The 17403-nt window shown below is 40.6% G+C and overlaps 1 protein-coding gene across 3 annotated transcripts in view; it reads left to right on the top strand.

Annotated features, from left to right (window-relative positions):
* Nucleotides 1-17403, top strand: part of SLC26A5 (solute carrier family 26 member 5) — an 81927-nt gene that overhangs the window by 32377 nt on the left and 32147 nt on the right. For all 3 annotated transcript variants that reach the window (XM_054237855.2, XM_035255045.3, XM_078343064.1), the window contains exons 4-8: nucleotides 292-431; nucleotides 7945-8055; nucleotides 9496-9662; nucleotides 10554-10718; nucleotides 12726-12878. In XM_054237855.2, coding sequence (XP_054093830.1) covers nucleotides 292-431; nucleotides 7945-8055; nucleotides 9496-9662; nucleotides 10554-10718; nucleotides 12726-12878 — 736 coding nt within the window. The remainder of the gene's footprint in view (nucleotides 1-291; nucleotides 432-7944; nucleotides 8056-9495; nucleotides 9663-10553; nucleotides 10719-12725; nucleotides 12879-17403) is intronic.

Raw genomic sequence — 17403 nt, 5'->3', positions numbered from 1 at the left:
ACCATATTTGTTGAATTCCTACTATGCCTTTTGTCTGTGTATATATTAACATAACCAACACGCTTTCCAATTCTCCACTCACCTTCAAAATACCTTTTGTTTCCTAGGAATATTTCAGCTACTCTCTCTTTTTTTCCCCACCCTGTCTCCTCCCCTGTTTGGCAACATCCTGAATCACTAATTGGAAATCCTTCCAGATTGTCCCTGGGAATAAGAAAGGGAAAATGCCTTGGTTTGAATTCTACAGAGATGTTTCCCATTTCTAACTTTATCTCTGCTTTGTCCTTTCAGATGTACTCCTAAAAAAATAAGAAATATCATTTATATGTTCCTACCCATAACTAAATGGCTGCCAGCATACAAATTTAAGGAATATGTGTTAGGTGACTTGGTCTCAGGCATAAGCACAGGGGTGCTTCAGCTTCCTCAAGGTTAGTAGAAGATCTTTCTTTCTTTATTTCCACACTTGCTGTCCTCAAACAATTGCTTGGCCTTCTTTCTGTTTATTTAATCAGGATTGCAAATTCATAGTTTTTATGTATCATTCTAGTAACCTTTACCTGCCTAAAGGTATCCTTCAAAAACATTTAATCCTTAAACCTGTAATCCCAGCACTTTGGAAGACCAAGGTAGGAGAATCACTTGAGGCTGGGAGTTGGAGACCAGCCTGGGCAACAAAGTGAGACCCTGTCTCTACAAAAAAAAAAAAAAAAAAAAAAAAAAAACATAGCTGGGCATTCCTGTAGTCTCAGCTACTCAAGAGGCTGACATAGGAGGATTATTTAAGCCCCAAAGTTCAAGGCTGTAATGAGCTATGAGTGTATCAGTGCATTCCAGCCTGGGAGACTGAGTGAGACCCTGTAGCAAAAAAAAAAAAAAAAAAAAAAAAAAGCTCCCAGGGAAGTTACTAGTAGAAAATGGTGATACTATTTTACAGATCAGTACACTGGTTGGGCATTTTCTTACCACTTGCTAACTCAGTCACTCAAGAATCATTTTGTTGTTGTGGTTGTTGTTAAGATTTGTGGCTTCCGAGTTCATATTCTTATTATGAGAAACCATGATAAGCTAAATTCCTTTAGTATGTTGCAGCAACTCTGTGATTTTAATGTGATTAAAGAACTTAAGAAAATATTCATTAACTTAATTAATGTATTCATGTATTCTAAACAGTATGTGTCCATTAGGCACCTACCTGGCTCACTGTCCTCATGGAGCTAACTACCCATCCAATCAAGGGATGAGATGCTAAGCAGAAGAAAGCACATATAAAAATTTTCATTACAATGATAAGTACGATGAAGGAAAAGACAAGGCATTGTGTAATAAGAATAGTGGATCTAGGACCAGCCTGTGGTGGCTCATGTCTGTAATCCCAGAACTTTGGAAGGGTGAGGTGGGGGGATCACTTGAGGTTAGGAGTTCAAGATCAGCCTGGTCAACAGGGTGAAACCCTGTCTCTACTAAAAATACAAGAATTAACATGCCATGTTGTCATCTGCCTGTAATCCCAGCTACTTATGAGGCTGAGCCTGGAGAATCACTTGAACCTGGGAGGTGGAGGTTGCAGTGAGCTGAGATCATGCCACTGCACTCCAGCCTGGGCGATAGAACAAGACTCCATAAAAAAAAAAAAAAAAGTTAGTGGATATAGGAAATGAAGTTTGAGCTGAGACCTGAGACCGGTCAACAATGAGAGGAAATACATTTCAGGCAGAAAGAATAGTATGTGTGAAGGTGCTGAGTAGGAAAATAATTGGGTGTGGTACAAAGAAAGAATGGCAAAGCTGTGTTCTAGGAGTGTGAGGGAGCAGTGGTGGGTGAGGTAGGCAGAGGCAGGCCTGCAGAGTCTTCTTAGGCCCTTTTTGGATTTCAGTCTGAGTGCAGTGAAAAAGTTATCAGTATTAATTTTTATTTAGGTTTTGTTTGTGTATAAGTCTTCTCATGCTGCTAATAAAGACATTCCTGAGAATGAGTAATTTATAAAGAAACAGAGGTCTAACGGACTCACAGTTCCATGTGGCTGCAGAGGCCTCATAATCATGGTGGAAGGCAAACGAGCAAAGTCACATCTTACATGGTGGCAGGAAAGAGAGAGCATGTGTAGGGAAACTGCCCTTTATAAAATCATCACATCTTGTGAGACTTATTCACTATCACAGGAACTGCACGGGAAGACCCACCTCCATGATTTAATTACCTCCCACTGGGTCCCTCCCACAACACATGGGAATTATGTGAGCTACAATTCAAGATGAGATTTGGATGGGGACACAGCCAAACCATATCACTTTATAAGAGGTCACTGAGACTGCTGTGGGGGGAGTGGATTTGGATGCCGGGAGGGGCACCAGACTGGATGTGAGGAGACCAGGTAGAGGTGACAGCAGCTCATGTTAGGCAAAGGTGGTAATGGTTTGAACAGCTCTAGGACAGCTGGCCAAAAATCAATTCCCTTCTAGCCAGTTTTCAAAAATTTAATTTGTCAAAAATATCACTTCCCCTAATTGATCAATTAGCTGAGTTTTTAATTTTCCAAGTGACTGATTGACCATATTTATTAAATATATTTTACAAAATGCTAAAGCAGATTTGGGACAGATTTCTGCAATCATTTTAGAGGTCATCTTTTAGAAGTCACCAGCAATCATTTTGGGGTCACCTTCTGCATCTTTTGGAGGACACCAGCAATCATTTTGGTGTCATCATCTCAAGAATAGAGAAAGGGACAGATTCAAAGGCAGGGCAAGGGCAGGGTGAGGAGCAGATAAGGGCTTGGTATCCCAAACAGAAAGCAGAAGCCAAACTGACATTCAGTCAAGCTGGACTGATGGAGCTAAAGGAATGACTGCCATCAACCACCCACGCTCACAGTCCAAGAACTTCTTGGGATTCTGCCTAGTTGAGTTTTCACAGTAATTCCACAAACCTATTTTCAACCAGCTGACCTTCTTCCATCTTGAATTAGAATGATGGCCATGAGAATGGAAATAACTGGAAAGACATATGATATATTTTGTAGGTGAGATCAGCAAGACTTACTGTTGGAATAATTGAGAAAGAAGGGGGAGGGTGTGTCAAGAGTAGTTTTAAGGAAGCTGGGCTGATTGGTTGGATGTGTGGGGATGGTGAAGAAGAGGGATGGTCAAGAATGACTTCCAGTTTGCTGTTTCAAACACCTGAGGGATGGGGGTGCTAATTGCAGACATAAGAAAGATAACAGGGCTGAGCGAGGTGGCTCACGCCCGTAATCCCAGCACTTTGGGAGGCCAAGGTGGGTCGATAACCTGAGGTCAGGGGTTCAAGACTGACCAACATGGTGAAACCCCGTCTCTACTAAAAATACAAAATAAGCCAGGCATAGTGGCACATGCCTAAAGTCCCAGCTACTTGGGAGTCTGAGGCAGGAGAATTGTTTGAACCCGGGAGATGGAGGTTGCAGTGAGCTGAGATCATGCCATTGCACCCCAGCTTGGGTGACAGAGTGAGACTCAGTCTCAAAAAATAAAAACAATTTTTAAAAAGATGACAGAAATAGGATTGAAGAGTAAGTTTGATTATGTTAAATTTGAGATGCTTGTGAGATAGACAAGTAGCTATTTCATGTTTGTATTTAATATATGGTGAGCTCAAAAGAGAGGTAGGGGCTAGAGATATCAACTGTGGAATCTTTGACCTACAGAAAGCATTTAAACCATGGCAATAGACCAGGGTACCTAGGGAGATAAAGTGGAGTGAAAGACGGGAGCTAAGATCTGTCCAACATTAAAGACTAAATATAGAATGAGGAGCCAGCGGAAGAGATAGAAAAGAATCTGGAAAGGAAAACCAGGATTGTGTACATTATTACAGTAAGGAAGAAATTATTTCAAGTCAGGGAATAATTCAGTAGGTAGAACATTTCTGAGAGGCACAGATCATCCCCCACTCAAATTTGTATTGCAAAGGTATTTTTCTGCTGACTATTAATCAATGAAGATAGATAAATATGTAAAACAAAATATAGCAAAGATAGGGATCAATCACACATTTCCTGTGATTGATAAATAATTTAAATTACTGAAAAGATTTTGTGTTAAGCATGGCAGAGTGAAAGTATGCTCTTATTTCTAATTGTCTTAAAAATCCCTCTAAAATGACAATAAAAGAGGGGGAAATGGTATAAACCAGCAAGGATGAAGAATATGAGAGAGGAAAAAATATATATATGGCAAGCAGATGAACAAGTGGCAGCTGAATTGTTGGAGTAGAGGAAGCTCAAATGTAGGTACATATACTACAAAACACTGGGAAATTGGAGGCTCCAAATATTGTGAAAGCTGAGAGTCAAGCAGAAGGCTAAAAGCAAGGGAACTGGTTCCAAGTTTTTTACAATCAATAGCATCAACACACTCAGGTCCCCATACCTACATGATGGTAGGAGAAAAATACCAATAGATGCCAGGAAGGTTAAGTAAAAGTCTGCACACTGAACTGTGAGCCAACAAAGGCTGTTCTCTTGCTAAACTTTGCTTCAAAGTGCCTGCAAAAAAACTTACAGTCCAAAGCAGATGGTGACCTCTAAAAGACCTATACTGACAAGTTGGGGATCCCACCAGTGAAGTTGCTGGCGGCCCATCCAGTTGTCCTACAGTAAGGCCCATCAGTCAACAAAGAGAGCCAGTACACATGGGGCTTCAAGAAAGAGACCAAACCATACCCAAAAAAGAATTCATCAAGAACAGAAATTAACAGGTCAAAATTAAAAACTTTCAAACTATTGTATCCTTGAAGAGTTATTTTTAAAAATGTTGAGTCTGGGCGCAGTGGCTCATGCCTGTAATCCCAGCACTTTGGGAGACCAAGGTGGTAGATCACGAGGTCAAGAGATCAAGACCATTCCAGCCAATATGGTGAAACCCCGTCTCTACTAAAAATGCACAAATTAGCTGGGTGTGGTGGCATACGCCTGTAGTCCCCGCAGCTCGGGAGGCTGAGGCAGAATTGCTTGAACCTGGGAGGCAGAGGTTACAGTGAGCCCAGATGGTGCCACTGCATTCCAGCCTGGCAATAGACCAGGACTCTGTCTCAAAAAACAAAACAAAACAAAACAAAACCCTGAATCTGTGAAACAAAAACAGGATGCTATTTTGAAAAGAGCATTCAGAGAACAAGAAAGAGCTCATAGGAATTAAAAATATGATAGTTGGAATAAAATATTTAGTCAAGATTAGAGGATAAAGTAGAGGAAATCTCCTGGAAGTAGAAGAAAAAGACAGTAAGAGAGAAAACATGAGAACACCAGAGGATCAAGCCTGATGTCCCATCATATGTCTAATCCCAAAGTGATGGGATTACAGGCATGAGCCACTGCACCTGGCCTCAATTTTTTTTCTAACTCTTCAAGGATAAAACAGTTTTAAAGTTTTTAATTTTGCCCTGTTATTTCTATTCTTGATGAATTATTTTTGGGGTATGGTTTGGTCTCTCTCTTGAAGCTTCCCGTTTACTGGCTCTCTTTGTTTATTGATGAGAGTACGAGAGAAAGAAGAGAGTCAACAGAAGGGAAGAAATGGTCAAAGAGTAATCCCCAGGATTAAAGTACATGTTTTCAGACTGAGAGGAATACCCAGAAGAATAAATGAAAAATAAAAACATGAAATGAAAAATAAAACACAAATGTCTCCTGCCAGAAGTGGGGCAGGGGGAATGCTCTCCTTTCAGAATGCTGATTTAGGAAAATGGAGGTAAATAGAGAAAAATAGCTAAAAGAGTTGGAAGTGATTGCCTCTGAGGAGCAAAACCTGGAGGAAGAGGGGTGCGGCAGAAAAGAGCTGGCTTTTCCGAAGAGCTTTTTAAATATATGCATGCATTTATCTGCTAGAAATAAACTTTTTTAAAAAAAGAACATTTGAGTGACCATGTTATATCATACATGAAGTTAGGATGCTTTCTCAACTCTTCTTTTGCTAAAGCTGTTTTCTCTACAGTATAGCAGTGCATTAAATGAATTTTCTAGTTGTCCCGGAAATCTAGCTGAGCCCCTCAAGCTGAGAACAAAAGGTGCTGATTGCCTACACATTCTGAAGAGGCATGCCAGTCAATCTATGCCAAACTATGAGTGAATGACCCAGGCTCTCTGTAGTGTGTCACTTTAACAGAATATATCAGGGAATGAAGAGACTGATTTGGAATGAGAATTTTCCAGGGAGAGGTTAAAACCCCAAACCATTTCCCTTTTACCTGCAGTCAAGTAAGGAATGACTACAAGAAAGCTACTCAGCGCTGAACAGCACCCCCTGGATTTTGTGGAGACTGCTGCCTAATTCTTGCATGAAAATGTCCAGCTGCTCTAAAAAATTTAAGTTTTTCAAGTGAACCTGCATATGGATGTTTATAACAGCTTTAATCATAATTGCCTAACCGTGGAAGCAGTTAAGATGGCCTTCAGTAGATGAATGTATAAATAAACTGTGGTACATCCAAACAATGAAATATATTCAGTGTTAAAAAGAATGAGGTATCAAGCCATGAAAAGACATGAAGGAACCTTAAATGCATATTACTAAGTGAAATAAGTCAACCTGTGTGATCCCAACTGAATGACACTCAAAAGGCCAAACTAGCCAGGCGCAGTGGCTCATGTCTGTGATCCCAGCACTTTGGGAGGCCGAGATGGGCAGATTGCCTGAGCCAAGGAGTTCAAGACCAGCCTGGAAAACTTGGGGAAACTCTGTCTCTATGAAAATTATCCAGGCATAATGGTGCACACCCGTAGTCCCAACTACTAGGGAGGCTGAGGTGGGAGGATCACTTGAGCTTGGGAGGTTGAGGCTGCCATGAGCTGTAAGCATTCCCCTGCACTCCAGCCTGGGTGGCAGAGCAAGACCCTGTCTTTAAAAAAAACAATGGCAAAACTGTGAAGGCAGTAAAAGATCATGAGTTTCCAGGGGACGCCAGAGGAAAGGATGACTGGAGCACAGAGAATTTCTGAGCAGTAAAGGTACTTTTTATCATACTATCATAGTGGCTACCTGTCATTGTACATTTGTATAGACTGTACCATACCAAGAGTAAACCTAATGTAAACTACGGACTTTGGGTGATAATGGTAGGTCAATGTAGGTTCATCACTTGTAACGCATGTGTCACTCTGGTGGGGGATGTTGATAGTGGGGGAGGCTGTGCATAAGGATGGGATATATAGAAAACCTCTGTATCTTTTCTCAATTTGCTGTGAATCTAAAGCTGATCTTAAAATGTCTATTTTAAAAAAATGTCTAAAGGATGGTGTGAACTGCCTAGGACAGCAGAGTGAGGGAAAGACTCCTTTAGATGGTGTGACCTCTACTTCCAAAGCTTCTTGGGTTAAAATGCCAAGCTTTCCCATTGGATAGCTGGGCATCCTGGAAGGTAACAAAGCTTGGCTCATTTGATAGGTACTTGCCCAAGAAGATTGCCTACAGGATGAGCATACGCCAGCCATAAGGACCTGGAAGTCTGTACCTTCTGATAAGAGTTGGAGCGGGAAATACCTAAGAGTCAGGAGGAGGGAGCATTACATAGATTAGGGCATAGTAACTGGGAGTCCCTTATTGCAAAGGGGTCTCTAAAGAACCTACAAAAACACCCTATTGGAGAAAGAGCTCGCATTTGTGCATCAACACCAAATCACAATGGCACCCACTAAGATGAGACTTTTTTCTGCCTTTATCTAATTTGTGAAAGAATAAACCAGAAAAAAAAATCACCCACTGGCAAAAGGAGATGACAGTGGAAACTGTCTCAGCCTGGATTGTATTAGCACCAAGGTAAGATGATGTGCAGGATTGGGGTAGGGCAGGTTGCAGCTTAAATTAAGACAGGCTTCACTGTTCATCAGAAATAAAGAACCAAGAGAAAAGTACATGTAACACCTCTGTCTTCTAATGATCTCCCATTTCTGTTTGGTTTTTAATCCCACAGGCTTAGCCTTTGCAATGCTGGCAGCTGTGCCTCCGATATTTGGCTTGTACTCTTCATTTTATCCTGTTATCATGTATTGTTTTTTTGGAACCTCCAGACACATATCCATAGGTAAAAGCTTATACTTGGTATTCTAGTACCTTTCCTTGTGGATTTCCAACCTTTGCAATGTGCCAAAGAAATAGCATGGTCATTATTAAAAATTGGCTTAATAACAACTTTTGTTACTGCATATACAGTAGGTGCTTTAAAAACCTACACTTGGTCAGGTGTGGTGGCTCATGCCTGTAATCCCAGCACTTTGGGAGACCAAGGCGGGTGGATCTCCTGAGGTCAGGAGTTCAAGACCAGCCTGACCAACATGGTGAAACCCCGAATCTACTAAAAATACAAAATTTAGCCAGGCCAGGTGATAGGCACCTGTAATTTCAGCTACTCCAGAGGCTGAGGCAGGAGAATCACTTCAACCCAGGAGGCAGAGATTGCAGTGAGTCACGATCACACCACTGCACTCCAGTTTGGACAACAGAGCAAACTCTGTCAAAAAAAAAAAAAAAGACCCACTCCTCCCAAGATTTCTAGAACTTCAGCTTTCTTATAATCTTGGGATAATAAAACAGATAATTTTCTTGTATAAAAGGGCAGTTGTTGAAATCTGTGAAATGAGATAAATACTTGATTTCATAATGTAATTTGCCAGCATCTGGTTTTTCTTTTTATACTAGTGGTAGTATTTCAAGTTCCTAATCACTTTGCATGTATTTCATTTTTGTCATATTTGGGGCTCTGAATTGTACATATTTTCTTTTTAGTTTATCAGAGGCATATAGATTTCATAATAGTCCTGGTGCTGCTTAAGGCTACAACCAAACTCTCACACACATTCCAGATATCTACTTTTGGGCAACAAATACCCCCGAAATGTAGCAGCTTTACAACAACAGTCATGTTAGTATCTTCTCTAGTAACTGAAGGTGAGGACTTGGGAAGGACTGGTCTAGATAATTCTTCCTGTCTCCCTTTTTTCTCCCTCCCTTCCCTCTTCCCTGCCTTCCTTTCTCCATGCAGTCCCAGGAATTCTCCACTTGGCCTAGTTGGAGCTTTCTTATACATGGTTACTCAGAGCTTCAGCAGAAGTATCACAGCTTTCAGGTAGAAGCTGCAGCCCTTTTATTACCTAGCCTCGGAAGTCATACAATGTCACTTCTGCATCCTTTTGATTACTAACAAGTCAGAGCCAACCCAAATTCAAGGAGAGAGAAATTAGACTCCACATCTTGATGGGGTAATGTCAAGGAGAATATGTGGGATGGAAGATACTGTTGTGGCTATTTTTGGAAAATATAGTCTGCACACACACACATACACACACACACATTGCTCTCAAACCCCAGGGCAGGACTCTAAAGTAGGGAGTGTAGTCTTCTTTCAAGCATGACTTCTTGACCTCACCTGTGTCTCTTGGTGTACTGGCAAAAAGCACATCAGATACTATGAATTAGATAGGGTCCTTGAACCCTGAACAGGGATCTTCATGCTTTATTATTTCAGGTCCTTTTGCTGTTATTAGCCTGATGATTGGTGGTGTGGCTGTTCGATTAGTACCAGATGATATAGTCATTCCAGGAGGAGTAAATGCAACCAATGGCACAGAAGCCAGAGACGCCTTGAGAGTGAAAGTCGCCATGTCTGTGACCTTACTTTCAGGAATCATTCAGGTAACACTCAAAGATGGGGAAATGGACTGTCTCATTTGTTAATCTAACAAATATCTACTGAGTGCTCTTTGCTGGTCTTACTAAGCGGTGGGCAGGGTCAGCCATCAAAACTCCAGAGCTCTGGGAGTAACTGCAGACCAACCGCATGCCTTATTCACAACTGTGAGTGACCATCAAGCAAGCTTCAGGTGGGTGCTTAAAAGATCCCAAAAGCGAGATAAGCTTGACACAGCAGGATTGATTAGTGCTGGAAGAGGACATTCCTCTCTGCTTGGAAGAAACATCCAGTGATCATGATCATGCACTTCAGTGTACATGATGAAGCATGCCCCCAGCTCCATGGGAGAGGGATGGCAACAGTGTGGCCAATGCACTGTGGGGCACCAAACCACTCCAGACCTTCCATTGTTTTCTGTATAACCAGTGATTGATTTGGTCCCTACTTACCCACTTCAGATACAAGTTTGCAGTGTTAGAAAATGGTTCAGAGGCTGGGTGCAGTGGCTCATGCCTGTAATCCCAGCACTTTGGGAGGCAGAAGTGGGCAGATCACAGGATCAGGAGTTCGAGAGCAGCCTGGCCAACATAGTGAAACCCTGTCTCTACTAAATATACAAAAATTAGCCAGGTGTGCTGACACGCACCTATAATCCCAGCTACTCGGGAGGCTGAGACAGGAGAATTGCTTGAGCCCAGGAGATGGAGGTTATAGTGAACCGAGACCATGGCATTTCACTCCAGCCTGGGTGACAGAAAAAGACTCCATCTCAAAAAAAAAAAAAGAAAGAAAAGAAAAGAGAATGGTCCAGAAAGAACTTGTATATTTGCTGTGGGTCATAACTTCCTGAACTTTCATGTGATTTATTTGTTTCTTTGTCATTAAAAAAATAGTTTTGCCTAGGTGTCTGTAGGTTCGGATTTGTGGCCATATATCTCACAGAGCCTCTGGTCCGTGGGTTTACCACCGCAGCAGCTGTGCATGTCTTCACCTCCATGTTAAAATACCTGTTTGGAGTTAAAACAAAGCGGTACAGTGGAATCTTTTCAGTGGTGTATGTAAGTAAGCAACTACCTGATGTTCTGGTACTTGTTTTTTCTTCTTTATTTTCTCCCTTCTAATCTATATCTCTTTTTAGTTTCAAGACTAATTTTTCTTTTTTTCCAAGAATTCCCATAAAAAGGGAAAAGTCCATTTACTCTAAGGTTTTCTGAAAAGTGTGTTACAAAGAGGACTAAACCTTAAAATCTCTATTATTAATATCTGATATTTCCTACTTTACAAGGAATTTTTTGCTAGGTGTTTATTTGATGACTGCATCATCACTCTAATTAGGTGAAGAGAGAACTTTTTCTTAAAACCAAATCATGATCTCTTTGGAAACTAACATAATTTAAAGGCATAAGGGAAGAACGTATCTCTCTCAAAAACTGCTAATTCAAGTTGGCAAAAAAAAAAAATGAGGCTATGAAAGATTAAACCAACATAAATCTTTTAGTTATACACACCCATTACCAAACTCAGAGAAAATATAAGTTATTTGCAAGCACTTAGGGAACAATGGTAATAACTGATCGTGTTGAAATTGATCATGTGAAACTGATCGCAAATTCTAAAAATTTAATGCTTTTTCACACGGTGCAATATAACTAAAAATCAAAAACTAAACATAGCTTTAAAACTCCCATAGATTTAGAAACCAAAAAAAAATTTCTAAATGACCCCTGAATTTAAAAAATTAGGAAATAATTAGAATTAATTGACAGTAGAAGTAGTACATATCAAAACCTCTGAGATGCTGTTAAAGCTATCCTTGGAAGGAGAGGCCTGTAGCCTTTGTGAATATTTATGTGCCAGGCACTGCTAGGTGCCAAAATGCAGCTGTGAGTTGAGAAAATATAGGCATTGCCCTCTGGAGCTTTCAGTCCAGTGTAAAGATAGTAAGCCATTAATTGCATACATGTGTAATCAATTACAATTTGTGTTGAGTGCTATGAGGAAGAAGTACCTGCTGCTCTGAAAGTTAGGGAGATCTTTAGGAGTCTAAGAAAGGCACTTTGAGGAAGTGATATTTGAGTCCTTCACTGATTAAAATGGAATCTGACTTTACAAATATTCTCTAAATAACAAAATTCTTATTTTCCCATGATAGTTGTTACCATACTTCTTACTCTAAGACTTCTTGAAATGCCTTGTCACAAAGGAAACAAAACATACTGAATACTCTAGGCATTGACAGGAAAGGGTACATGGCCTGGGCTGACTGGGAAGTCTACTTTATTGGGTTTCAAATGAGAACTGACTATATTTGAGGTGCCCAGCCATGGTAACCCTAGGATATAATTCAGTAGATTGCTTCTCTAGTTCTCCTGGGATCCTTTCCCAAACATCAACACTCCTGACTTCAAAGTCCTGCTAACAATAATTTCTCCTTCTTTGAGCTCCTAAAAGATTTTCTATGTATTAACCTTTGGAGTATTTTGCTATCAACCCTTAATTCTTTCCAAGTGCTCAAGGACTCAGCTTCAGGGTTCCTTTTCTGAATTTTATAATATTACATTGAGACATTAGCATATGATAAGAATAATTGTTTGATGTGAATAACAACGATAAGGCTGGGCATGGTGGCTCACGCCTGTAATCCCAGCACTTTGGGAGGCCGAGGTGGGTGGATTACTTGAGGTCAGGAGTTCGAGACCAACCTGACCAACGTAGTGAAACCTCATGTCTACTAAAAATACAATAATTAGCTGAGCATGACAGCAGACACCTGTAATCCCAGCTACTAAGGACGCTAAGCCAGGAGAATTGCTTGAACCTGGGAGGCAGAGAGTCTGGCTCAAAAAAAAGAAGAAATATTTTTAAAAGTAACAACCATAAAGTTGTAGACTGAGTAAAAATGTCTCCTAATTGGTGGAAGCTACAAAGAGAGATTTCAGCATGAGGACTTTCAACTAGAAATATCTAATAATGGAATGGCTGGTGTTAATTAGTACACTAGAGTGTCTCTGTCTCTGTCAGGGGCAATTTCTTGATGTAAACATCCAGTGTTCACTGTGTTACAGAGTACAGTTGCTGTGTTGCAGAATGTTAAAAACCTCAACGTGTGTTCCCTAGGCGTTGGGCTGATGGTTTTTGGTTTGCTGCTGGGTGGCAAGGAGTTTAATGAGAGATTTAAAGAGAAATTGCCAGCACCAATTCCTTTAGAGTTCTTTGCGGTAAGTCACCTTGGGTCAATGACCTATTCAACTTCTAGGACTGCATTTACTTATTTCTGTAAGGAATTTTGGAGTGAATGAAAAAGGACTTTTTTTGCTCTCAATTCTGCCAAAAGAAGGCAACAATTTGTCAAAGAAATTTGACTATTTCATTGAAAAAGAAGCAGAAAAAGCCTTAAAAGATAGACACAGATGATTTTTTAAATTATGTATAAGATCATATGTAAAAATTTTAACATTAATTGTAAGTGATGGGATGATGGTGAATTTTTTTCTCAAATTTTTATTGGCTAATTGTTTTGTAATGAGTACATATTACTTTAATAACACACAAAAAAATCCATTTCCATTTTGACAAGGCAAGGGTTCCCAAACTTTCTCCATTTCTTGACGCTCCTAAACCAGAAGAAATACCTCACAGTTCCATTTATTAAGTAGTTAGGTTCAAAGACCTTAATAATATTTATGATTAACAACTTCGTAGCTGCTTATAAAAATATGCACATAAATTAGAATAAAAATAGTATGTTCTTAAGTTACCACAATTATTTAATCATGGAATGTGTATGGCTGCATAGATCCTCAAACCTCAGAATCAGAAAGGACACTGCTACCCTCATTTCCTGTTCACATGAATATTTATATGGTTCCTGCTTTTTCATCACAGCAATCACTGAACACCCAACTTTTCAAAAATATGGCGTTATTGAAAGGAGCACAGTGTTCAAATTGTGTACTGCCAACGGAAAGTTTGCATAGTGCCCAACAGATGTCACTGTTTCCCTGGTTAACTTTTAATATCCAAAGTGTTCCATAGAGTACCTTTGGCACCTTTGGCTTGTTTGCACGTGTGGGAGCCGCAAAGATAAGAAATGAAGAGTAGGCTGGGCATGGTGACTCACTCCTGTAATCCCAGCACTTTGGGAGGACAAGGTGGGCAGATCACTTTAGGCCAGAAGTTCCAGGCCAGCCTGGTCAACATGGTGAAACCCTGTCTCTACTAAAAATACAAAAAATTAGCTAGGTGTGGTGACATGCACCTGTCATCCCAGCTACTTGGGAGGCATGACAATTTACTTGAACCTGGGAGGCAAGGGTTGCAGTGAGCCAAGATTGCATTTCTGCACTCCAGCCTGATAACAGAGCAAGAGTCTGTCTCAAAAGAAATGAAGAGTAGATTTGCCGGTAAAGGGCTGGCAAGATGGCCGAATAGGAACAGCTCTGGTCTGCAGCTCCTAACGAGATTAACACAGAAGGCAGGTGATTTCTGCATTTCCAACTGACTTAGCCAGCTGGCTCATCTCATTGGGACTGGTTAGACAGTGGATGCAGCCGACAGAGGGCAAACAGAAGCAGGGTGGGATGTTGCCTCACCCAGGAAGTGCAAGGGGTCAGGGAACTCCCTCCCTCAGCCAAGGGAAGCCATGAGGGACTGTGCCATTGTGCACTCCGACTCAGACATTACGCTTTTCCCATGGTCTTCGCAACCCGCAGACCAGGAGATTCTCTCAGGTACCTATACCACCAGGGCCCTGGGTTTCAAGCACAAATCTGGGTAACTGTTTGGGCAGACACCAAGCTAGCTGTAGGAGTTTTCTTTCATACCCCAGTGGCACCTGGAATGCCAACAAGACAGAACCATTCACTCCCCTGGAAAAGGGGCTGAAGCCAGGGACCCAAGTGGTCTATCCACCTCAGCAGATCCTACCCAAATGGAGCCCAGCAAGCTAAGACCCACTGGCTTGAAATTCTCACTGCCAGCACAGCAGTCAGCGACCTGGGATGCTTGAGCTTGGTGCAGAGAGGGGCATCTGCCATTAATGACACTTGAATAGACAGTTTTCCCCTCACAGTATAAAACAAGCCTCCAGTAAGTTTGAACTGTGCAGAGCCAACCACAGCTCAGCAAAGCTGCTGTAGCCAGACTGCCTGACTAAATTCCTCTTCCGTGAGCAGGGCATCTCTGAAAGAAAGGTAGCAGCCCCAATAAGGGGCTTATAGATAGAACTTCCATCTCCCTGGGACAGAGCACCTGGGGGAAATGGAAGCTGTGGGCACAGCTTTAGAAGACTTAAACATTCCTGCCTTTAAACATTCTTAAAGGAGCATGTTCTAACCCAGTTCAAGGAAGCTAAGAACCTTGAAAAAAGGTTAAGAGGGTTGCTATGTGGAATGACAAGTTTAAAGAAGCACACAAATGACCTGATGGAGCTACAAAACACAGCATGAGAACTTTGTGAAGGATACACAAGTATCAAAAGGTGAATTGATAAGTAGAAGAAAGGATATCAGAGATTGAAGATCAGCTTAAAGAAATAAAGTACAAAGAATGAAAAGGAATCAACAAAGCTTCCAAGAAATATGGGACACTGTTAAGAGACCAAACCTACGTTTGATTGGTGTACCTGAAAGTGACAGGGAGAATGGAACCAAGTTGGAAAACACTCTTCAGGCTATTGTCCAGGAGAACTTTCCCAACCTAGCAAGACAGGCCAACATTAAAATTCAGGAAATACAGAGAACGCCACAAAGATGCTCCTCAAGAAGAGCAACCCCAAAACACATAATCTTCAGATTCACGAACATTGAAATAAAGAAAAAAATATTAAGAGAAGCCAGTGAGAAAGGTGAGGTTACCCAGAAAGGGAAGCCCATCAGACTAACAGCAGATCTCTCTGCAGAAACCCCACAAGCCAAAAGAGAGTAAGGGCCAATATTCAAAATTCTTAAAGAAAAGAATTTCAACCCAGAATTTCATATCCAGCCAAACTAAGCTTCATAAGTGAAAGAAAAACAAAATCCTTTACAGACAATCAAATGCTGAGAGATTTTGTCTTGTAAAGACCTGCTGTACAAGCACTCCTGATGGAAGCACTAAATATGGAAAAGAAAAACTGGTACCAGCTACTACAAAAACATACTAAATTGTGAAGACAATTGACATTATAAAGAAACAGCATCAACTAATGGGCAAAATAACCAGCTAGCATCATAATGACAGGATCAAATTCACACATAACAATATTAGCCTTGGCCAGGCGCAGTGGCTCACACCTGTAATCCCAGTACTTTGGGAGGCCAAGGTGGGCAGATCACAAGGTCAGGAGATCGAGACCATCCAGGCCAACATGTCAAAACCCCATCTCTACTAAAAATACAAAAATAAAAATAGCTGGGCATGGTAGTGCACACCTGTAGTTCCAGCTACTCAGGAGACTGAGCAGGAGAATTGCTTGAACCCAGGAGGCGGAGATTGCAGTGAGCCAAGATCGTGGCACTGCACTACAGCCTGGGTGACAGTGCAAGACTCCGTCTCAAAAAAAAAAAAAATTAACCTTAAATGTAAATGAGCTAAATGCCCCAATTAAAAGGCATAGGCTGGCAAATTGGATAGGGTCAAGACCCGTGGATGTACAGTATTCAGGAGTCCCATCTCATGTGCAAAGACACACATAGGCTCAAAATAAAGAAATGGAAGAAGATTTAGCAAGCAAATGGAAAGAAAAAAAAGCAGGGGTTGCAATCCTAGTCTCTGATAAAACAGACTTTAAACCAACAAAGATTAAAAAAAAAGACAAAAAAGAGTATTACATGGTAAAGGGATCAATACAACAAGAAGAGCTAACTATCCTAAATATATATGCATCTAATACAGGAGCACCCAGATCCTTAAAGCAAGTTCTTAGAGACCTACAAAGAGACTTAGACTCCCACACAATAATAGTGGGAGACTTCACCCCATCAATATTAGATCAACAAGACTGAAAATTAACAAGGACATTCAGGACTTGAACTGAGCTCTGGACCAAGCAAACCTAATAGACATTTAGAGAACTCTCTACCCTAGATCAACAGAATATGCATTCTTCTCAGCACTACATCATATTTGTTCTAAAATCCACCACATAATTGAAAGTAAAACACTCCTCAGCAAATACAAAAGAATGGAAATCATGACAAACAGTCTCTCAGACCACAGTGCAATCAGATTATAACTCAGGATTAAGAAACTCACTCAAAACAGCACAACTACATGAAAACTGAACAACCTGCTCCTGGATGACTAGTAGGTAAATAATGAAATTAAAGCAGAAGTAAGTTCTTTGAAACCAATGAGAACAAAGACATAATGTACCAGAATCTCTGGGACACAGGTAAAGCAGTGTTTAGAGGGAAATTTATAGCATTGAATGCCCACAGGAGAAAGTGGGAGATATCTAAAATTGACACTCTAACATCACAATTAGAAGAACTAGAGAAGCAAGAGCAAGTAAATTTCAAAATCTAGCAGAAGACAAGAAATAACTAAAATCAGAGCATAACTGAAGGAGATAGAGACATGAAAAACCCTTCAGAAAATCAATAAATACAGGAGCTGGTTTTTTGAAAATATTAACAAAATAGATAGACTGCTAGCCAGACTAATAAAGAAGAAAAGAGAGAAGAATTAAATAGACACAATAAAAAATGATAATGGGGAGATCAATCCTGATACCACAGAAATACAAACTGCAATCAATACTAT

The sequence above is a fragment of the Callithrix jacchus genome, chromosome 11 (genome assembly GCF_049354715.1).
Source record: "Callithrix jacchus isolate 240 chromosome 11, calJac240_pri, whole genome shotgun sequence".
Classification (NCBI taxonomy): domain Eukaryota; kingdom Metazoa; phylum Chordata; class Mammalia; order Primates; family Cebidae; genus Callithrix; species Callithrix jacchus.
The sequence above is the reverse complement of the archived record's forward strand: the minus strand, read 5'-3'. Positions and strand labels throughout refer to the sequence as shown.